Source organism: Anthonomus grandis, chromosome 16, assembly GCF_022605725.1.
Source record: "Anthonomus grandis grandis chromosome 16, icAntGran1.3, whole genome shotgun sequence".
NCBI classification, from domain to species: domain Eukaryota; kingdom Metazoa; phylum Arthropoda; class Insecta; order Coleoptera; family Curculionidae; genus Anthonomus; species Anthonomus grandis.
In genome coordinates, this window is record NC_065561.1 from 4,103,518 (window position 1) to 4,127,770 (window position 24,253).

General features: G+C 31.0%; 1 protein-coding gene across 2 annotated transcripts in view; it reads left to right on the forward strand.

Moving 5' to 3' along the window:
- The first annotated feature begins 2,277 nt into the window (after positions 1-2,277).
- LOC126745855 (DNA-directed RNA polymerase II subunit Rpb4-like) overlaps positions 2,278-24,253 on the forward strand; it is a 49,197-nt gene continuing 27,221 nt past the window's right edge. The window contains exons 1-3 of one of the 2 annotated variants that reach the window (XM_050453884.1): positions 2,278-2,456; positions 2,515-3,397; positions 13,387-13,949. In XM_050453884.1, coding sequence (XP_050309841.1) covers positions 2,396-2,456; positions 2,515-3,397; positions 13,387-13,813 — 1,371 coding nt within the window. In that variant the 5' untranslated portion in view covers positions 2,278-2,395 and the 3' untranslated portion in view covers positions 13,814-13,949. Of the gene's footprint in view, positions 2,457-2,514; positions 3,398-13,386; positions 13,950-14,517; positions 14,699-24,253 lie in introns of those variants that run through there. The other variant, XM_050453885.1, reaches the window with a different exon arrangement.

Here is a 24,253-nt window from a genome sequence, read left to right on the forward strand (position 1 = left end):
AGTACTGTGCATAAAACGTCATCAAAATTTGTACAGAAATAGTCAATTGTAGTTGCAGATGAAGTTATTCGTGTGGGAGAAAGAACGTGCATTTTCAAGTCGTAAAAATTTAAAATACTTAACAGAGAAGTGCGTGGCAAGGTTTCATCAGTGTAGTTGATATTAAAGTCACCAGCCAATATAACCTTAGAGTGTAGGGACAACTGGGATAAAATAGAATCAAGTTTGTCCAGAAACATAGCAATATCTCCTGTAGGTGGCCTATAAATACAAAGAATATATAAATTAAAACGCTTACAAAAAGAAAGAGAGAATTCAAAAACATTCTCTAACAGAAGATTATCATACTTATCAATATTACAAAAAATCGTTTCAATTGTTTGCCTAGCCAAGATCATGGTTCCTCCATGTATAGATTGTTGACGACAAAAATTTGATATAGGAAGATAATCAGATATTAAAAAACATTCACTAGGCCTCAACCAGTGCTCAGTCAGAAGTACAATATCAGGAAAATTACATGTGTCCAGCAAAAGATGAAGCTCATCCATCTTGTTTCTTAGGGATTGTATATTAAGAATAAAGATACTTAAGTTTTTCGAAGAGCTAATTTTAATTTTACTAGTAGAATATGAACATGAATGAGATTCAACTTTCGTGGACATGTCTATAAAAAAGAAGAATCCAATTCACGATCAGTAACTAGTTCAGACTTTGGTACTATTGTTTTTTTTTATTCTAATGTATATTATATTAGGGAAAGGCCGCGCTATCTTCTTAATAGCAACTATTTGGCCAGTTATTGTTTTTACACTTTGCTTGCGTTCTGATTTTTTTGATATTCATAGTTTTTGGGTTACGGTAAATTAATAATAAAATACGCCGCCCAGGCGCCACGCACCTCTTGCACCGTTTTTTATATTTTTTTACATCTAACAATTCAATAATTTTTAACAAAAATTCTTTCCAACAAACTTTTCTTTGTAGAGATTTGCAGCCATCTGAAATCGGCTTAGATATTTATTATTTTTACATAAAAAAGTTTTATCCAAATCCTTTGTGGGAGTTTTGGGAGTTCTAGTTTTTTATATTTTATAACATTTTACAATTTAATAATTTTTTACCACATATTCGTTTGTAGAGATTTACCGCTATCTGAATTCGGTTTACAAATTTATTATTTATTACTACAAAAAGCTTTGATTAAATCCTTTGGGAGTTATAGCAATTAATTTTTTTTTTACATCTAACAAGTCAACAATTTTTTACCAAAAAAGTTTCTTTTGTAGAGATTTTGCAACCATCTAAAATCGATTTAGATATTTTTTATCTGTTGAAGAAAAATGTTTTATTCAAATAATTTGGGAATTAGAGCTTTTTTAATTTTTTTAACATTTGATTTTTAAAATAATTTTCACAACGAAACCTTAGTTTGTAGAGGTAGTTGCATCACCATAATTCGATTTAGGTATTCATTATTAATATCTGGACAAAAAATTATTAAAATCGGAAAAATTGGAAATTTCAAGAGATACGGGCATTATATCTATTAAAATCGCGATTACTTTATACGGCTCCACTCTGATATCCAAACTATACTGTTCACATTGTTAGACTTGAATTTGTTCAACGTAAATTTCTGAAACATATCGCTTTTAAAACTGATGGAATTTATCCGAAACAAGGATACGATCAGCACTTGTTTCTCAGTAGATTCAATATGCTTTTCCTTCACCAGGAAACCATTTGTGCAGGTTTGCTTTTATTTTCAAATTGTGTAATGGTCATATTAACTGCCCGGAATCGCTAGCAGCTTTACACTTTGTTGTGCCTTACATTAATACTAGAAGACAAAACTTTTTTACTTACAAACACATAGCACAAATTTACCAAAGAAAGAGCCTTTATACAAAGCATGCTCTTCAACCAAGCTCTTGGTTTATCTTGGTCCATTTGAGTCTGGATGTCGATCTCTTTAATATGTCTTCTCGTCATTTAAAAAAATTATTGTCAAATAATATCGTAAACCTATTTGGTTAATATGCCTCATATATATTTTTTTCTTGTTGAACATAGTTTATGATTACCTATTACTTATATTTTTATATATGATTATTATTATTTTTCATAAAATATTGTTATTACTTATATTTTAATATATTGCCTTAGTAATTAGGATTAGATTCCTGTCAGACAATATATTTGAATTTGAATAACAGCGGGCGCGGACTATAAATAGGTTGCTGGCAACTGACATATGCTGCGTTCTCGATTTGATTCCCGGATATCGATCGGACGCTATTCACACATTCGTCAATAGGGTCAATTTATCTAAATTATTCAAAGTTAAGTTTATACCCCCATTGTATATAATTATTAATTATTATTAATATAAATGGCAAATACAAACACAGACCTCACAGAGGAAGATGCTGCGGATTTGCAGTTTCCCAAAGGTAAATCATATTTCTCCTTATACCTAGACTTAGTGAGCTGTTTTTATTGACCTTTTAGAGACTCAAAGGCCTAAACAAACTGTGGTCACATTAAATAAAAATACGGACGGCAAAAGCGTTGTACTGGGCCATTGCTCACACTGTTTTTATGAGCTTATTAAGTGCTACATATTTTGTGATAGGTGCAAAATTAATATATGTCTTGAATGTTTTGCTAATGGTGCTGAATTTTTAAATCATAAAAATAATCATGAGTATCAAGTGTTGACTACAAATTTCCAACTTTTTGAAAATTCTGATTGGATGGCCGAAGAGGAGTTGCGTTTGTTGGATCTTCTTTTGTTCTATGGCAATTGGGACCTTGTAGCTTTAGATTTTCCCAATAGGACTGTTGATGAGATAAAAGAACATTATGAATATTTTTATCTAGACAGACATGGGAATGGAGACATACCTATATTCAAAAATGAGCCTGTTTTATCTGAACTTATAGTGCCCTACCGGTTTCAGTTAGCTGACTCAGAAGAACCTCCAAGATATGCTGCAAATACCATTGGCTATCAATCCCTTGCCGGCTATAACCCTCCCAGAGGAGATTTTGAAAATGATTATGATAAGAATGCAGAAGATCTTGTCGCTTCTTTAGACACAATTGACCCAGATGATCCATCTTATGAAATACAAACAAACTTGCAATATGCAATTATGTTAAGTTACAATAACCGATTGAAAGAGCGCCAGAGAAGAAAAGATGTTATAGCTGCTCATGGTTTGATTGTTTTAAGAAAAACACTTGCTTGGTTGCATAGATACAATACCACATTAACTCCTGCAGTTTGTAAGAAATTTTTGAGATTCATGCATCTTTGTGAACCCATGAAATTTGAAATGCTTCTGGAAGGAATGCATAGAGCTGGTGAATTAAGGATTCTCATTCAAAGGTAAGCAAAATTATCATTATCTCCTATCACACATTATATTTCTTTATTCTCTTCATAATTTAACAACTTTAATTGTTATATAATGTATTATTTTCATTAACAGATAATTAAACTTGTTGTGTTACATTTTCTTGATTTATCTATGTAGTAGAAAATTCAAGTCAAGAATGGTTTTAGAGAATTTCCAATATATTAATATATTGTAATTACTGATCATGTCGCTCAATATTGAAACATTTCAAATATTACTGTCTTTCATGAAATATATCTTTTGATATTAATTTTATTTACTTAAGAAAACATGCAAATAATAATGTCAAGGAATAAATTTAGAAGAAGTTTGCCCTTGATTTCTTTATTGACATATGCATTTATATTTCACATTGGATTATTTTTGCCATGGCCTAAACAATGTTTATTACTTCCTAAAGAAGAGGACAAAATTTTAAAGTATCCCAAAAGAATATCCAACATTCCTTTTAACAAGACTTTAAAGGACCCTTATACATTAAATGAATCAAAAGAATAGTGATCAGTAAAAGTTCTTATTAAATGCTGTAAATATAATAAACCATTTAATGATTATCACTGCTAATCTTTTCTTCAAGTAAAATTGACTTCATTATTATCCTATTCTGTATTTTGATTTTAGGTGAATTAATAATTTTTAGATAAACATATCAATTATTTACCCTGTCAGATCACCTTATTTATGAATAAGAGAAATAGTCACTTGCCTATCTGTTGCCCATAAACATTACAAGTACAAACATAGTAAAGTAAAGCAAAAGTAATTTATTAATGTCAAGATACAAAGAATTCACACAAGTCAATTATGAATACCTATATATAAACACTCTCAAACTATATACTTTACTTTAAGTAATTAAAATTTTCTAGTAAAATATTCAAGTTTAAAATTTAGATTAAAAGATTAAAATGACACAAATATTAAAAATAATGTACAGTAATAATAGCAGATTTCTAGGGTTGTAAGAACTCTAGTAAACTGTGAAAGGCTTTGGAGCATAATTCTTTCTTAACTGCATTTTTAAAAGAGCTATATTGCAAGGTTTTTATGTTTGTTGGCAGTTTATTGAATAATTTAACAGGTATAAACTCTGGTCGACTTTAGATAGCAATAAGATGGTACACTACTGCTGCAGTTTCTAGTATGATCGTTGTGAATGTGAGTTAAAAGTGCACCTTGTGATCTCTTGACATAAATATCCATGATGTAAACTGTCAGCAAGGTTGGTATATTATGTTTTATGAATGTTGACCTGCAGTCATCCCTATACCCAAACCCTCTACAATTGTTACCGCCTTAAACTGCAATCCAAATATTTGGGCTGCAAAAGCTGATCCACCTCAAGCCAAAATCCCATAGGTCATGAATAAGTGAAATATGTTATAGGCAAGAACACACTGCTTCTCAAGTTTCTGGACAGATGATCTGTATGAATATCCCCGTATGAGTTTTGGATCCAGATATAAACCCAGAAATTTTACCTCAGAGGGGTTTCTGGAATCTTGAGTATCTCTCATTGAAAACAGCATTTTTTGAGTCTTATCCTGGTTAAGTTTAAGTTTGCTAGCATTAAACCAATTTATGGCTTCCAATGATCAAAAAAAAATTAGTAGGGATAAATGGTGTTCACTCAATCTCCTATTCAATCTATGTTCTGGATTATGAATAGTAATAGTAGTATTATCTGCAAAAAGTATGTGAGAGGCTAGTTTACCTAATGGCAGCTCATTTATAAAAAGGAGAAAAAAATAGGTGCCAATACAGAACTATTTGTGTGTTTCCAGAAGTTTAATACTACTATCTGAAAGATTGTAAAATTTAAGTTTTTTTAGAAGGAGATCATTTGAAGCACAATGAAAAGTCTTGCTCAGGTCATAAAAATATGCAAGGATGCTTTTCCCTTTCTAAACCCAAACTGACTATCAGTAAATAGGTTATTGATTTCAAAAAAGTTAGTCAGTTTGTATGCCATGCACCTTCATCACCTTTGATAGGATTGGCAACAGTGAAATGGGGCGGTAGTTGGAGATGTCATTTATTTCATATATTTTAAAAATTGGAGTCACAACAGCTGTCTTAAGAGAGTTTGGAAATGTATTTCCCATAAAACACAAATTTATTAATTTTGTCAATGGCACTAAAATGATGATTTTTATAGAGCGCACACTAAGCCTATAAATATCTCCACTTTTTTTGTTTTTTAAACAACATAAAAATGTATACAGGATGTTCCAACTCTATTTACACACAATTTTTTTTTGCCCCTGTATATGATATGAAAAAAAGTTAAAGGATGCATTTAGATAAAAAGTGTTTGTTTGGAAATAATAATTTTGTTGACTATTGGTAAATGTACAGAGATGTACAGTAATGTTTTCATTGTTAATCAAGTTTTTCTAAATGGAATGCCCTGTATGATCTACCAAACTTTATTCATTTAATTCTTCATAAAATTTTATAATATTATTTAATGCTTATTCAATCTACTATTAAAACAATTAAAAATGGTTATGAAACTAGAATAATTTTAAAAAAACTTATAGTAAATGTTCAAACTGCTGACTGTTCTTGGTTTGACAGAGTTGGTACCTTTTTATGAGCTTAGTGGTACAGGAGCTTCTTACTACTATATTCAAAAATTAGAATAGAATAAAGTAGAATATTTCATTCATGTTAATTACAACAAGTCACATACATCAAAATATTTAAGGCAAACTTAAGAAAAAAATCAAACTAAAAAAGGATATACATTTTAAAATGCTAGGTTAAAAGGACAAATACAATTTACAGATTAAAATTATTACTAAAATCACATGGTTAAAAAATAATACATATAAAATGAAAATTATATAAAAAAGAATTTAAAAAAATATCACCACATCTCTTTGGGCAAAATTGTGATTCAGGAATTCATCTATGCCATAAAAACTATTTTGAAATGTCCTTCAAAATGCTAGCCTTGAGTAGATAGGAACTATAGTAGATAGGATTATGATAAAACAGAGTGAGACAGGGACAAAACCCAGTCCTCAACATAACCCGGGATACACAGTTGGAGAGATTGCGCAGCAGGAAAAGTTGCTTATTTAACTGTTTGCCTAATAAGTTGATATGAGGTCTCCAGAGTAGTTTTGGCTCCAAGTTCGCTCCCAAAAACTTAACATCACTTTCACTCCTTCTCTGATAGAAATTTTCGAAGTCTCGTAATGAAAAGGTGACTCTCTTAGTTTTGTCATTATGTAGGATGAGTGTGTTGGCCGCAAGCCACTCCTCTGCTGTGTGCTGTGCTCCCACAGTACCCTCCAGCACCTATTCTGCAGTACAAGCTGCACAAGATATTGTGGTGTCATCAGTAAAAAGTGTGTATTTCACTTAGAAATCTGTCTTCAGTAGATCATTTATGTATACCAAGAATAATGAACCTTGAGGAACTCCTATATTCATAACACTTTCTGCTGAGGACACACCACCAACCTGAACGATTTCGATTCTGATTGTCTCTTAGATAGGATCTAATAACATTAATACTGTTTAAAGGGAAGTTATATTTTGTAAGCTTCTGCAGGAGGATACCGTCCATACAGTCAAAAACTATACTAAGATCACAAAGCAGAATCAAGCTGTACTCAAACCAGTGGAATGATTCCAGTATGTAGATTCAAGTATGCACAAGATTCAATATACCCAAACACTGTATTTTTGCCCTTTTGGCAAAGGTATTGACATTTAGTAAGGCAATGATTGCCCTCCAAGAATTCAGCCATTTGCAGTGTCATACTCTTTTTTCAATCTTTGATACAACGGGTAACAGGGATTGCTGTAAGACAGGTTGATATATCCCTTTTTAAATATGGGATACACAATGGCCTTTTAATAAAGGCTATTAATGATCTTACATAGATTGTTAAAAGTAATTTCTTTAAACAAAAACTGATTTAAGGGTTTTGTACATCCAAAACCTATTCGGTCTAGGTTAACGTTAGGAACATCTTTTACAAGATTGGTGGCAATGTTTGCAAAGAAATCATTAAATTGGTTTGGATTTATGTTGTGAGTTGTAGTGCCGTGTTTTATGCCCTACTGACTGTTTATTATTTTCCACATGACTTTTGGGTTGGGTTATGAGAATCTTTAAATAAGTTATCATTTGAATTTATTTTAGTTTATTGAACCGCAATTTTATACATTTGTTTGAATTGTTTATATACCTCTTTGATATGAGTTTGCTTATACTGCCTATTAAGTTCTGATGAAAAACTTAGTGCCCTCTCATTTCCTTGAAGTCCTTATTAAACCAATTTACATTTTGAAGTTGCCCTGTTCTTACAATATATTTTTTTTCAGAAAATGATTTTAAAAAGGCTTTTTTAAGAATAGTGGTATCAATGCTTCCAACTCAAAATACTTCAAATAAAAAATAATCAAAAAAATTTTCAAAATTAGAATAATTTCGTGAAAGGCACAGTTTATTAAATAACAACCAGATTGGTTTTCGGGACAGAAAGAGTACTGGTGATGCAGTTTTTAATCTTTTGGAGAGACTTTATTTGGGCTTAAACATGGGAGAGATAGCTGCGGCGGTATTTTGTGATTTTTCCAAGGCCTTTGAATTAAAATATTGCTGCAAAAAGCTACCTTTCTATGGATTTAGAGGCTGTGCTTTGATGTGGATTGAGTCATATCTAGCAAATAGAAGACAGGTGGTTGAGGGCCAACACAGTACTTCATCTGTGCAGAATGTTGATCATGGGGTTCCTCAAAGATTGGTTCTGGGCCCTTTATTGTTTCTCATTTACATCAACGACCTAGCGTCTATCAGTATTAATGGATCCTTTACGTTATTTGCTGATGACACTACTATTCTGTGGAACAAAAAACAATACATTCGAAGGAACAATGATATAAAACTTCCTCACAAGAAACAAGTTTTATTTTAATATTTCCAAAATGAATATTTTAACATATAAGGTTATTACTACAATTCCTTTATTGAATGGAAAGCCTATAATGAATAGAGAAATTATTATTATATATTAATAATCTATCTAGGAGTTTTTATTGACTCAAAATTGAAATTTAAAACCCACATTGTTGCTTTGAAGGGGAAGATTGCCTCTGCCTATGCTGTTAAGATAAGATAGGAAGAAAGATAAGGAATTCAATTTTGGGGCATGGCTGGGCAGGGACTTGTTGTCTTGCTGTGAGATATTTGTGTGCAGTAGAGTTTAGAGACCACTGCAGGCAGCTATTTGTTAGAGAGTGAACTCACATTAACTTTTATTTTTATACTGATGATGGTAGAAATGATTCATAAACAATACAAGAGTACTAATGAGCCCAACATATATTTAACAAGATTTAATACTACCAATCTAAGTCTATGCACCTCAAAGAGTATGCTTACAAAATACTCAATTATATATGAGGGTATTAAAATGTATAATCACTTGCCCCTGGATGCAAAGTCATGAGTAGTAGCAGGCAGTTTAGCTGTTCTGTGAAGGATTTATTAATTAAAAAAGCATATTACTGCCTAGATCAGTTTTATAGAGATCTTTTGTAAGTCTCGAATATTTGACATAGATATTGTTTGTTTTTTTAATTTTATCGGATCTTTTAATCTACCTGCATTTTAAATTTTATATATTATTATCCATTATTAATACATTTCTTTTCGATTGACATATTGTTACTTTATACTAAAACCTTTTTTTTAGAGACTTGTTTTTTTTTACTGTATCCATGAAATTTTTTTCTTAGCTGTAATATTTTTTTTCTGTATCATTATATTTTTGCTTTGTTTATAACTCAATGTTGAAAAATAATAAAGCATATTTGATTTGATTTGTAATAATTTAAATTTTGCATCAACTGTCAAAAATTATTTGTATTTATAAATTCCCAGTTAATTTCAGAAACCATATTATACAAACATAATGATCCAATTTGTGTTATTGGCCTATATGTTATTTTATTATTTTCTAGGCTCCTATGATCAGAAAAAAACAAATTCCTGAACATCCCTTGATATTAGTCTGAGATCTATGTCTAGAAAGATGTTATCAAGACAATTCCTCTCTAATAAATCTAGCAATGAAAATCATTTAAAAATAATCCACAAAACTCTACATTTATCTACATTTGTAACGTTAAAATTCATTTCAATAAAATTAAAATAAGTTTTAACAAACATACAAGTACCTCCTCCTAGTTTAACTTTAGCTGAGCAAGTTGCTACTTTAAACCCATCTATATGCATTTCCTTTACTTCATTTTCAGTCATCCAGTGTTTCATGATACAACAATATCTACTCTCTTGTCAATAATTGCTTTAAGGATATCAACTTATATTCCTCATGGACTGAATATTGACATGTAAAATTTGGTTCATGGTTACTCCATTGGGCCATATTTTTGAACATAAGTAACTTTCTCTTCTAACTCTTTCTGTTAACGGTACCACCAACTGGAACAAGCTGCAGTATTTTTCGTTCTTGCTTTTATTTTGTCACACTTGCAATTATTGCCCAAATTGTAGGATTTATGGAATTCTGTAACATTTTCAGAAGTTGTCTCAGGAGATAATCCCATAAGAAATAAACATTTTTAAACAGACATTTGTTGTGCGGTTTTTAATGAGCACGATTCTTGTTTTCCTCTTTTTAGCGGCTTAGGTCTATTATTTTCTTCAAAATCAGGATCTTTATTGATAATAATTTCCCAGTCATTTGATTTTTTATCCATTTCACCGTCAACACTGCGATCTTCATCATAAAATACCGCTTCTTCCATTGGTGTTGTTGACATTGGCGGCGGCAATGGCAAAATCCCGGCGTTGAGAATTTTTTGGTTTTTGGAATTTTGGTCATCGTTACTGCTTGGCACTGGCCGTCGACGGCGTAGCAGTTAGTCACGTCTGTACTTGTTACAAGCACATGTAATTTTTTTGTTTAAATCCTCCAAATTTCTTAGCTCTTCAGTGTGAACTTGTCTCTTTAAATATCCCGACAAGAAAAAGTCTTGCGGTATTAGGACCTCTATGGTGCAGTGAATGAACACTTTGTTTTTAAGACACTCCAATTGCACATTTACCATTACTGTCAACAATATTAGTATTTAAAAACCAACACTTTATCTTAACTTACCTTTCATATCATATTCAGGGGCGAAAAAAAATCGTGTGTAAATAGGTTGGAACACCCTGACGACTTTTTATTAACCTGATATAGGCTGAAATGTCACCAATATTAAAATTTTATTTGAGCCCACATCCTATTAACTAAGCAATAAGCATAAAAAATTTTGGGTCACAGAAAACAACAAATTTATAAATACTGTGTAAATTTAGCTAACTTAAGTTAATGAACAGTCTGACAAATCACAAAGTATTCAGTGACTTATTTATATTTTTAGAAATAAAAATTTTATGGTGGTTAACATATTAATGGTAGTTTTTTTATTTCCCTTACTCTATCAGGCAACAGGTTAAATATTTCTGGTACTACCAAGGACGAAAATATTTTGTTTCCCAGCAAACCTCTTAAATGGCACAAATGTTTTCTAATATGTATTGTATTATTAATTAATTTGTTGGTTACAAACTATCTTTTTTATAAATGATTCTTATTTATATCTAATTGATCAAGAGCACTGTAGTAAATTCCTCCCCAGCTAATAATAGCATATCTTAATATAGATTCTACATGTGACTTAGAGACCATAATTAAGATTTTTTGAGGTCAAATGGCAAAATTAGTGAATTATGCCTTGTAGCTTAACATCTAAGATCTTATACATCTTCAGCTCATTTCAAGAAACAGCCAATATTAATTTTCATATATTGTCATATTGTCCTCTTCGAGTTTATTTGAATCAAGGGAAGATGCTACATAGACAGTCTTAGTTAGATTAAGTGAGAATTTAAGCATATTCTTATGTTGGCCAGTCCTAACATTATTTTATTTTTCAAAGAATCCCAAGATGAACGAGTACAATACAGTACCATATCATCTGCAAAGGATCTTTGAGCAGTTTGTTATGTCTTTTAACTATTCATAAAAAGCAAAGTTAATGAATTGATTATATTTTTTAGATTAGTTATGATGTGCTTTTGTTTAGCATTGATTTTTTGGCTCTTTGGCTTTTTTCAATAAATATTGACTACCCCTAAGACTACACAATATATCAGTAGTCTGAATGAACTATGACCAATTAGCGTCTTGATGACTCTTGGGAAAATACTTGGAAACAACTGACTGGTTTTCGATATGGTGAACAATTTTTTTCATTCTCGACACATACATGTTCAGTTTGAGTTTAGAGCTTTTCATAATACAGCAACAGCACTTTTACTAGTTGAATATCTAAAAACATAGATGAGTCAGGGGTCTTCTCTCTAGTGCTTTTAGATTATAGTAGACATTTGACCTTATTAACCTTGATATGCTGATTACTAAGCTGCACTTTTTTGGATTTTCTGATCAAGCTTGGCTTTCTTTTGGAAGGAATGTTGAGAGTACTGCTAATAATGTCTGAGCATTTGCATATATTCTTTGCATTTATTTCAGAGTGCATATAAAGATTCTAAACGAGCAGATGAAATCTATTCGTACTCTTGTTCCTTGGATTATGGTTAAAGTGTCCTCATCAGTTTTTGCTGAAATAATTCAAGCTGCAAGTAAAACATAAAAAAAACAAAATGACCACTAGCCCATTTATTCTGTGTAACCCTTTATGTCATCTTTTTAACCTAATCCTCAAAATCAGCCACTTTCTTTTTAATTGGAAAACTGCCAAACTACTTCCTGCTGCGTATCTCTTTAATAGAACTGAAGATTTATAATTAGTTGCACCGGGTAATTTAGGAAATTTCGGATTTTTTTTTTAAACATTGTAATAGATTTATTTACGAGCATTATTACATCAGAAACCTTAATTACCTTTTTGTAATTCATTGTTTTTGGTTTTACCTCTCAACATCTAACTAAAATTATTACTATCAGTTAATTTAATAATACACATACCCTGGTATGGATGGTTTCACAGGCTTTTTGGCATGTAGCAAAATCTTGTTGTGAAAATTATATGTCTTAGTGCCCAATTGTTATATAGTAATATGTATATTAGTTTAAGTTATGCATATAGAGTTGCTTGCACCCAGGAGTAGTGTTATCTTTCATTTAGTATATATAACTGCAGAATACTAGGCACCTTTTATTTTCAACAAGTAGGAAACAACAACAGGAATTGTCATAGGTCCCTCCCTCGTTATCTCTAATTTATTGCTTAATATTGGGGGAACAGGTTACATATCCGACGGTTTTCCTGAATCACCAACGAATGATCTGGCTATTTGCATGTAGGAGCAGAATCCAATAAAGCAGACTTTGCTTTTTTGCTCCAGCCTTTATTTGACTGATCTTGATAACAAAATTTGTTAAACCAAAAAGATGCAGAATCATAGTAAAAATTTTAATATTTTTAACTTCTATGAGGTTGCTTGGAAAAAAAACTTTTTTTTCGTAGCCCTAGGCCTTCATAGGCAGAATTAAAAACTTTTTGAGGAATTGCTTTTTTCCACTTTTATTAAATGATTTCCTCCTCAATGCTCCAGAATCATTGCTGGAAAATAGTCAGTCGCCAATTAAACATCCTAGAGCTTTTAGAAATTGAAATATACTTTAAAATATTTTATGTGGCTTTATTCAACGTAAAAAGATCTTAGTTACTAGAAACTGTAACTCAATAATTGAAATATATAAACCAAATACCTTTAACATCAAATCAAAAAGTGCAATGTTATTAGCTTTACTATTGTTCTGCACAATGCAAATAGTCCAGTTAAGCCTGAGCTTTGCATTTGTCAGTATTATCATAAATGATATATTTAATTATATAAATTTTTTTTCATACAGTAAATATTTATTGTTCAAGATACATTAAAGTAAATATTTTTTAGGTTAATATGCTTACGAAAAAATGGGATAACAACTTTATCTGAAGGTCGTATGTATGTGCAAATGCAGGAACTCCGCGAGGATTATAAGAAACGCCTAAAATTATTTCGGTCGAAGCCACAATACAGTTTTAAGCACAAAAACACCACGACAAATATGCAGAAACAGAAAAAAAAGATAACTGCTACTCCTCTGGATATCGTCGGTTTGCCAGGTTATGATAACCTAACTGATAAAGAAAAGGAAATGTGTAGCAATGTTCGTCTTGTGCCTGCCATATATTTGGAACTAAAGGATATTCTGATTGCTGAAAATCAGAGAGCGGGTCGTGTGAATTTAAAAAAAGCTAGAACTTTATTGAAGATTGATGTCAATAAAACTAGAAAGCTATTTGATTTTATGGTTTCTGAGGCATATATTAGGATATAAGTTTTTATGTTTTGATAAATTTTTGAAAAATATAAATTGATGTTTTTATTGCTAGTGCAAAAAAAAATCTAATTTAATTATTTGTGTTACTAATCCTGTTAAAAATCCTTTAATAAATAGGTTTCAATTTTGTTAAGTTACTTATTTTATGTGCGAAATTTTTACTTCACAGGAAGTCTTTGAAGCGAAAAATCGACAATTTTGGCGGATATTACTTTTTTTTGGGTTTTACCAGTTTAACAAAAAGTTTTAAGCTATAAATATTAGTTCTATTTTTTAACGACGTTAAAAGAGTCTAATTTTGACCAAAAAAATAAAATAAAAAGAACAACTTAAATAAAATGTTAACTAACCTTTTGTAATTTTTTTGAACACAATTATTTGAACTTATGGCATGTAAATAGGTACAGGTTAAATTAATAAACTAAACCATTTTGTATTGCACCACGCATCTTTAAATATTTGTTAAAATTTAATATTACTCGTCATACTCCTTAGCTACCATGAAACGTGTTTTAACGCATTTTTTTTTACGCAACATAATTTTGCATTTTTAAAAGAAATATGTATGGGGTAAATCAACTAACGGTTCAAGGAAAACGCCAAAACGCAATTTGATTTTTAATAACTAATTTCAAAATAAATAAATAACACTTATGAAATTACTACCAATAATCTTGTTTAACTTTTCGATTCTTATACAGAATTTGAAAATGCGGAGACGCTGCTAATATCGGAAGTACACATGTTGCTGGAACATAGAAAGGCTCAGAACGAATCAGCTGAAGACGAGCAGGAATTCTCCGACGTGTTTATGAAAACCCTCACATACACAGATCGTTTCCGGAAATTTAAGAATAAAGAGACCATCTCAGCGGTAAGAAAGTGAGTAGCACAAATCATAACTATTGTAATTAAGAGGCCTCCGGATAGCCGCAAAACGCGTTTTCATTTTGACGGCTTATTATTGAAAAAAGGCTATATATCATTAATAAACGTTGTTTTAAATTACGTAAAGAATATTGGAAAGTCAATAATTTTTAACAAAATTAAAAATTTTTGAAAAAAACTCCTTCCTATTTGTTAGACGAAAAATATTTGGACTTTCCAATATTCTACAAGTAATTAAAGGAACATTTTATTTGAACATTTTTTCAAAAAAATAAACCATTATTTTGTTAAATAAAAAATGAGATTTTCGCCTAAAAATCGAACGCATTTATATCCATCTCGCTTCATAAGCAGCGATCCTTCTCCGTAAAGTAGTGGCGGAGCGGGCGATTAACTCGCGATGCGTTACTATTGTACATGAGTCGAATTTTTTTCATCGACGGAAGGAACACTGGATCGTTAGGCGTTCGATCCATCTTCTTGGTTGATCTTTTTATGTAATTCTTATTAATTTTGGTTTAATTTTTACTGTCTTCACACTCTTGTCTCTTGCGTTATGCTTAAATCGGCTGGAGCAATGCGACGGGTGAATATATTTGACTTTTTTTTGTTTATTGAGTTATTTACGTCTAATAATTTTATTATGCATTATAGTAACTGATTCGTTGCTAATATTATTATGGGCATATATTTGAAAATTGTCAGTAGTGGCAAAGATAAAGATAAAATTTCTTCACAAGTATAAAATACTAGAAGACCTATAGTTAGAATGATAGGTTTATTGTTTTATATTCACCTAATTATGCAGGGTTATATTAAATAAATACTACAATCGCTAGGAATATTCGAAAAAAAAAGCTCGAAGAGGTAATTTTTTTGAAGGATATTTTTTCTTTAAAATACATTGGAATTTAATTTTTTTTTATTTTTAATTATATACAAAATTAAATATATGTAATTAATTTTTAAATCTATTTAAAACTATCAATCACGTAGTTGATAAAATGTTGTGACAAATTTAATTCAATTTGAACCTTTTTCATGAATCATGCAACAAAATTATTTTTTTATTTTTATATTGTTGTAGCTACTATGTTAAAAATATTATAGGTATACATTCTTTAGAGCTTTATATAAATACATGAATAGGATTTTTTATTTATTTTGTTTTATAGTATGGAGCATATAAAATCTGGTACCATAAAATGAGGTGAACTTGACCAATTTTGAACTTGACCACCTTTTTACTAGTACAAGCTTAGAGTAGGTAAATATACACGAAAATGTATACAATATTTTAAAAGAATATAACAAAAAAATCATTTAGGTATATAAAGAACACAGACGTATTTAGGTTTAAATTAAACTAAATGATGTTAAATCGTTTGTAAAATAAAATTTACCTCTTCTGCATATCAGAGGTGAATCTAAACCCTTTTTAATGTCAAAGATTCTTCATCAGCATCTTCAAAACAAAAATTTGCTTTTTTTCTAATTTTCTTTTAATTTTTTTTTACTTCATTATGGATACTAGTGAATATAACTTTTCCTATATAATGTTTAACAGACTTTTTAGGTAAATATTATATGACCACACAAGAACCTATTTCGATATTTTGCCTAGTTGTTTCGACAGCACTAACTTCAGTCGGTACCTCTTCGTCATCAGACATTGTACTCACAAACTGAGACAACGAGAGTCATCTTCAGAGTCCGAAGAATGATCACTTGATTTTTTTTTCAATAAGTCTTTAACATCAGAATCTGATGTTCAACACTTATTTTGATTTGATTATGAAGAGTGAACTTAATTCCGCTAATAATTTACTCCGGGTAGTAAGTTCACCCACCCGGTCAACTAGACCCCAAATTTTAGAAAATAATCCGTAGTTTACGAACAATTTTTATAACTAAAAAGGAACAAAATTATTTTTGTCATTTCTTGTTTACACTTATACTATGCCATGGAGAAATAATATAATATAAAATGACATAAAAATTAAAGAAAGGGGCTAATTAGATTTCACTTTGTAGATAAAAGTTTGATCACTCTTTTTTGTGGTTTTATATTGTAGACAAAGAAGTATGTCACATTTCAATGTTGTTGTGGAAAAAAAGTCCAACGTATCTTAAAAGATTACTAGTTAATTTATAAAAACCTGAAAAGAAAAATTCATTAAATATTTTTAAGTAAATCTTACATTATAAATATTTTTTTTTAATAATTTTGGTGAAGTTAGTTTTAGTCAGCTTCCCCACATATTACGGTAACGAAATTCTCAATAAAAGGTATTTTAAAAACTTAGGTAATCGTATTTTTTTATCATAAAAAAATCGTTTTAGCGATCAAAGTCAAATAGAAAATACGTTATGGGAAGAAGAATATTTGACGTTCAAAACTTGTTCTCTCAAATATTCGACAATAAACATCTTATTTTTGGATGCTTGATTGTGGATATGGAAGTTGTAAAAGAGAAACGAATGGGATTAATTAGCATTTTCATAATTAAGTGTAAAATGTGTGGATTGACTCAGGAATTCTTTTCTGAAAAGACTAATAATTTTAAAAACATTTCCATAAATCCTGATATTGGAATTGGATATTCCCAATTTGCTGACATGAGTACAGCAATTAATATGCCCATAATGATTTGTGAAAGTTCGTGGAAGTCAATGGAGGCTGCAGCGAAAGAAGAAGCCAAAATTGCACAATTGATGAAAATGGAATACCTTGCAACACTGTTATAGCTGACGGTGTTTGGTTGAAACGCTCATACAATATGAACATTATGACGAGAGAGCAACACTACTTTTAGGGAAAATAATAGTTGTAATTGGTCTACTAGTTATAATTTATTACTACATACAGTGGTAATTTCTTTAAAATCTTTCTATTTTTAAACGTACTAAAAAACGAAGCAATTCCAAAAATTTACCAGTTTCGCCAATCCTGAGAAAGTTATTGGTTGCTAGTGCACACAGAATACGTAGCGATAACCAAAGCAGTCATACACAGAAGAAATGACGCTGACGGTTCCTTAGAAGAAAAGTGCATCGGACTAATAAAAGATATAAGAAATGTAGCATCTCATGTATTTGGAGAACATGAGATGTACACTGTGTCCCATTTTGGTTGTGATTGCAGCGTCTGTCATTTTTTAAGATATAGATTCGCAGTTTTCGCGATTCTGTATAACTTTTTTGTAAAACTTAAAGCCACAGCAGAAATATTCCAATTACTTTTGTTCCTGAAATACAGGGTGAAAACGAAAATGTTCACTTGTGGAGATGTTATTATTTCTCAGGCCCTGTATAAGGTAGAAAAAAAACTGCTTATGATAAATATTTTTATATAAAAGTCAGTGGCGTATTTAGAATAATTTTTTAGAGTACTGTTTTAAGACTAGACACAAACTTGGTATTTTTTAAATGGAACGCCCTGTAAATTTATCGCCAAATTTGTGTATTTTTTTATCTGAATACATTGATGCATCACAACCTAATCTTTAATAAATCTCAGCTTAAAAATTCAGAAAAATCTATATTTATGTTTGTTTCTTTAATAGTAAGCCATGTATTCTTTTACACATGCATTTAATTATTACTTTTTAAAACGCCATGTGATTTAAACCTATTTATTTAATTATAATTTAAACATAAACTCAAAATATCACTCTTTAACATAAACTTAAAAATGTTCAAACAAATCAAAATATATCGGTACAGATTTAACATTAAAAACTGTAATTACAAAATCAAATTAGAAAATTTATTACAAGGACCAAAAAAAACATATAAATCTAATAAAGTTGTTCAAACTGTCGTCCATTTTGTCTTATACATAAACCACATACAGTTTCAATTCACCTTAAGGCATTTAAAATTATAAAGGGTTGTCTTTGTAAGTTTTTGCCTCAATTTTATTTTTTAAGTATGACCATACAAAGAAGTCTTAAATACTTAAGTCCAGTGACCTAGGGGGCCATCTGATTGGTCCGTGTGTGCCAATCAAGCGTCGACCAAAACGAGTGCTTAAATATTCTCTAACGACCCTTGAATTATGAGCGGGCGCTCCACCTTGCTAGAAATTTATCTGATCTCGGTGTGCCAAAGGTATATCCTCCAGCACCTCTGGCATATTATTTAGTAATATATTTAGGTCTCGTTGGGCAATTAAGCTACCCTCAAAAATTGTATGTACAATTTTAGTGCCCAATACAAAACATGAACCACTAAAACCAAATCGGCTTTGTTGCTGTCGTTCAAAAGTAATATGTTGGTTTTCTTGATACCAATATCTTGTATTTTGCCTATTACATATGCAGCTGCTGCTTATATAGGATTCGTCTGACCATATTACCTTTTTTGCAAAATCCTGATCTTTATTAGTTTTGGTTAAAAACCAATTAGAAAATTCCAATCGCTTAAATGGATCGTCAGGATGCAATTCTCGAACAATATTTACCTTATAGGGTTTAAATTTAGGCTTTTTAAAAAAATTTTGCACTTTTGTTTTTAAAACTCCTACCTCTTCCTCTATTTTCCTACAGGAAATTTGGTTCCACACACGCTAAAACATTAATTTCAGCAGCTTCATTTCTTTCAACATGATATTGCCTAGGTTTTGAATAGCAGCATTAATTTAAAAGATTGGATTTTAACCAGAATACCGTAGCCCGGTATTCTGGAAATCTAATAATAATACCCTGGCTGACGTCTTTCTGGAAATCTAATATGATCTTTTTGATTTTTTGAACTGTCTAACAAAATAAATAAGCTGATTCTTTACCTGTTTAAATACAATTGCAGCGCTGCTTTGACATTTTCATTAGAAAGGTTTAAACATTTTAAAATATCATATTTTTCAAAATTTTGTAATTTCATGTTTTCAAGGTCAACCATCATCAAGATAAATATAGATTTTTCTGATTTTTTAAGCTAAAATTTATTAAAGATTAGGTTGTGATACATCGATGTTGTAAGAAAAAAAGATGCAAAAATTTGACGTTAACATATAACGGGCGCTTCATTTAAAAAATACCAAGTTTATATCCAATATTAAAAACAGTGCTCTAAAAACATATTTTAATTACGCCGCTGACTCTTATGTAAAAATATCTATTATAAGCAGTTTTTATTTTTTACAGGGCCTGAGAAATAATAACATCTCTAGATACGCTGAATCTCATCTAAAATGGGACACAGTGTACACATCATTGGGACACTTCACATGTACGAAAAGGGACACTGAAAAAAATTGTATTTCTGAAAAACAGTTTATTTCAGAACATTGAGATTTGTCTTGAACGAGTCGTATCAAATACATCCAGCTTAATTTTACATATAGATAATAATTTGGCGGAGTACTACAATTCCATAGCTTGCAAGTTTGTTGTAGGCAAACGCATAAATTATTTCCTTAGAGGATCCTATCTTAATCCCGACTTTTAATTAATCTGATGATGATTATAATATTATTCATAGGTCTGTCGTACAGAGCAGGCTAAAATTGTATACAGAAAATTCCAAAATGTAAAGGGCTAAGCGCAGGATTTCTTTGAAAAAAAAGCCAACTTGTTTAACAAAGACGCTCTAAACTGGCACTCCTTCCTGATGAAGTTTATGGCCTTCTAAAAGCAAACAAAATAAATACCATAGACAAAAACTTTTTTTTTTCAATCTTCAGAAATCATCCGAGGAAATAGAGGCCATTGAAAAAAAACTAATTATTCTAAATTAATTCAGGATAGATCAATAAGAATTAATACATTAAGTGGAAAATATACAAGCTAAAGAAAAGTACTTTGTGCTTCAACACAGTTAAAAACCTTATTATACTCAAATATTTTTTGGAAATAATTTTATCAAATATGGTAAGGATTCCGAAGGTATCGCTTTATGGGAAATACCAGATTTTTAAAAAACTTCGTTTTAAACGTTTGACATTTTTATTGACAAGAATAATACGAGCCCTAACAACTATATATTGTGACAAACTAAAATACACATTTAATTTAATTTTTAATATACTTCTATTTTCTAAACTTGCTTTTTTTAATGTAATATTGTTTAAATAACAAAATCGATTCATTAGGAACGCAAAAACACAAAATATCTATTCTTACACACCAAATTATTTAAAAAATGCTAATATTGGGTGGCAACTAAATAATGGGACAAACGCGAACTTCAATTTTTAAAATGGAGTAACGTCCCCTTAGATTGTATAACTGCTTGAATTCTTTTGGGCATTGATTGGACTAAGGCCTTACACTGTGGGGGGGTAAATTCATTCCAAATCTGCTCTATTTTGGCCTTAAGTTCTGGCAATGTTCTTTGAGGGTTGTTCCTTAATGTCAGTTTCATTTTATGCCATACTGTTTCAATGACATTAAGGTCTGGGCTGTTAGAAGGCCAAGAAAGGCAGTTTATGTGGTGGTCCCCAAACCACTTTTTTGTAGTTTTGGCCGTATGACATGCAGCCCCATCCTGCTGAAATATGTAATTTTCATTAACTGTTAATTTCGCGATACTTGGAAGTAGGCTATTTTGTAGAATTTGTTGATATTTTGCAGCATTTACGGTGCCCTCTATAAACTCAAAACACCCTAATCCTCCAAGTGTCATGCAACCCCAAATCATTATTCCTTTAGGAAACTTTACGGTGCGTTTTAAACAGTCCTTATGGAAAGCCTAATCTTTTGTGCGAATCACACGTTTTCGGTAATCACCAACACATACGTCGAATTTTGATTCATCGCTGAAAATTACGCGGGACCAATCTTCTACTGACCAGGACAATTTAGATTTTGCCCATATCAGCCTGGCTTTCTTTTGTTTTGCTGTTAAAAGCGGTTTTTCCTTTGCCTATAAGAAAAAATGTATTAAAAAAGTTTGTTGTTTAATGTAAGATCTGCAATAACCTTGTAAAACTTCAATCCGCATTTATGAATCCACTTGCGACAACATTCTCTTGACAAATTATGCCCAGTTTCATGATTCCATTCTGCTGTTACCTGCCGTACCGTATTTCTTCGACCTTTTTTGCATAATTTAACAAGCATTCTTTTATCCCTATCAGAAACTAATTTTGGGCGACCTGGGCTATTCCTTTTCTTATGTAAAATTCCTCCAGTTTCCCCATAATGCTTTATTATATTAAACACAGTACTTTTAGGAATATTTAGTTCATTCGCCACTTCACGTATTCTTTTGTTTCGGGAATAATTTTTAACCACCAACTCGCGAATTTTTGAATTTTGCCACCCAATATTAGCATTTTTTAAATAATTTGGTGTGTTAGAATAGATATTTTGTGCTTTTGCGTTCCTAATGAATCGATTTTGTTATTAATTAACTGTTTAAACAATATTACATTAAAAAAAAAGTTTAAAAAATAGAAGTATATTAAAAATTAAATTATATGTGTATTTTAGTTTGTCCCAATATACAGGGTATGTAATGGATAATGTTTCGTACCGTAGTTTCCTAACTACGGTACGAAACTATACAGGGTGAATCGTTAGGTCGTTTTGTGAAAAAAAGTTTTTATGAACGTATGTCGGGAGTTGCTTTGTTTCTGAGATACAGGGCGATGAAGGTTAAAAAAAAAACGGTATTTTAAAAATACTATAACTATCCTTAAACCGATTAGGTTGAAATTTGGTGCAGTTATTTGAAGTTATAAGACGCTTATTTAAGTGTAACTAGATTGAAATTATTAGGTCCAGTGGCGTGTCAGTGGGCACCACATGCTTATTGTTGAGAAAAAAACAAGACCAATAATTAATTGTTTTGCAGCTTTTAATTTATTTTTGTATTTAAGCAACTAAAAATACAACTTTTTCGTATCTTATCTTTTTATCTTCATATCTGGCTTTGTTTTCGAGAAAAAAAATTTAAAGTATCTTTAACTCATTCTAAAAATTATCCATGGACGACAACATGAAATAAAAATCAATTAATTCGATAAACAATTTCGACCTTAAAGTACATGAGCAAAATGTCCACCCTCCAATGCACGACTTTTTGGTCTCTTGTGTCTTGTTTACTATGATAATAAACATTCAACTTCTACGATTTTTATTATCAGATTTTTAAAATACAACAAAATAACAAATACATTGCTTCTTATGACAAATAATTGGCAAGTCCATTCAAGTACCTCCTTTGTACCTACCTGCTTTGGAGACCAGCTGACAGTGATAGAATTGCTATAAGTAAAATTCAGCTGTCAATTAGCAGTGATTCATTACTCCATCATGAATAATTTTACTAACCATGAAATGATCGACATGCACTTTATTTATGGATTAGCAAATGGAAATGCGGAAGAAGCACGAAGAATTTACCAGGACAGATATCCTAACAGAGTAATTCCATGTGCAAAAACATTTAGAAAACTACATGCAAGATTATGTGAAACTGGGAGTTTTAATAAAAATATGGGTGGTGGAAGACCAGAAACTATAACAACGCCTGAACTTGAAGAAGCTATACTTGATGCGATAGAAGAAGATCCTTCCAATAGTATCAGGAAGATGGCACTGCAGCTCGAAGTCAGTTCAAAAACCGTTTGGAAAGTTCTAAAAAGAAACCTCCTGCATCCATACCACATACAGCGTGTACAAGCTCTACTGCCTCGGGATTTTCATCCAAGATTAATGTTTTGCAGATGGTTGATTCATACGATGGCACACAATAATAATTTCCTACCAAATATTTTATTTACGGACGAGGCAAATTTTTCAAGAGATGCTATTATGAACTTCCACAATGATCATTTTTGGGCCGACGAAAATCCCCACGTTATTAGAGAAACTTATTTTCATCAACAATTTTCGCTGAACATTTGAATAGGAATTATTGGTGACTACCTAATTGGCCCATTTTTTTTACCGGCAAGATTAACAGGTGAATCCTACACGGATTTCTTACCATTTACCCACCTACGTCATCTACCCTAATTGCTGGATTGGACGTGCAGGACCTCAAAATTGGCCGGCTCGCAGTCCTGATATGAATCCCCTGGATTACTATTTATGGGGCCATCTGAAGACTCTTGTTTATAAAACTCCTGTTCTAGATGTGAATGACTTGAGGAATCGGATAATTGTCAATTGCAATATCATAAGGGATACTCCAGGTATTTTTGAGCGTGTCAGACAAATCGTTTGCAGTCGTGTATTTTATCAGAAGGTGGGCATTTTGCTCATTTACTTTAAGGTCGAAATTGTTTATCGAATTAATTGGTTTTTATTTCATGTTGCCATCCATGGATAATTTTTAGAATTTTTTGAATTAAAGATACTTAAAATTTTCTTTTCGAAAAAGTTGTATTTTTAGTTGCTTAAATACAAAAATAAATAAAAAGCTGCAAAACAATTATTGGCCTTGTTTTTTTCTCAACAATAAGCATGTGGTGCCCACTGACACGCCAAGCGATTTCAACCAAATCGGTTTAAGGATAGTTATAGTATTTTTAAAATGCCGTTATTTTTTTTAACCTTCATCGCCCTGTATCTCAGAAACAAAGCAACTCCCGACATA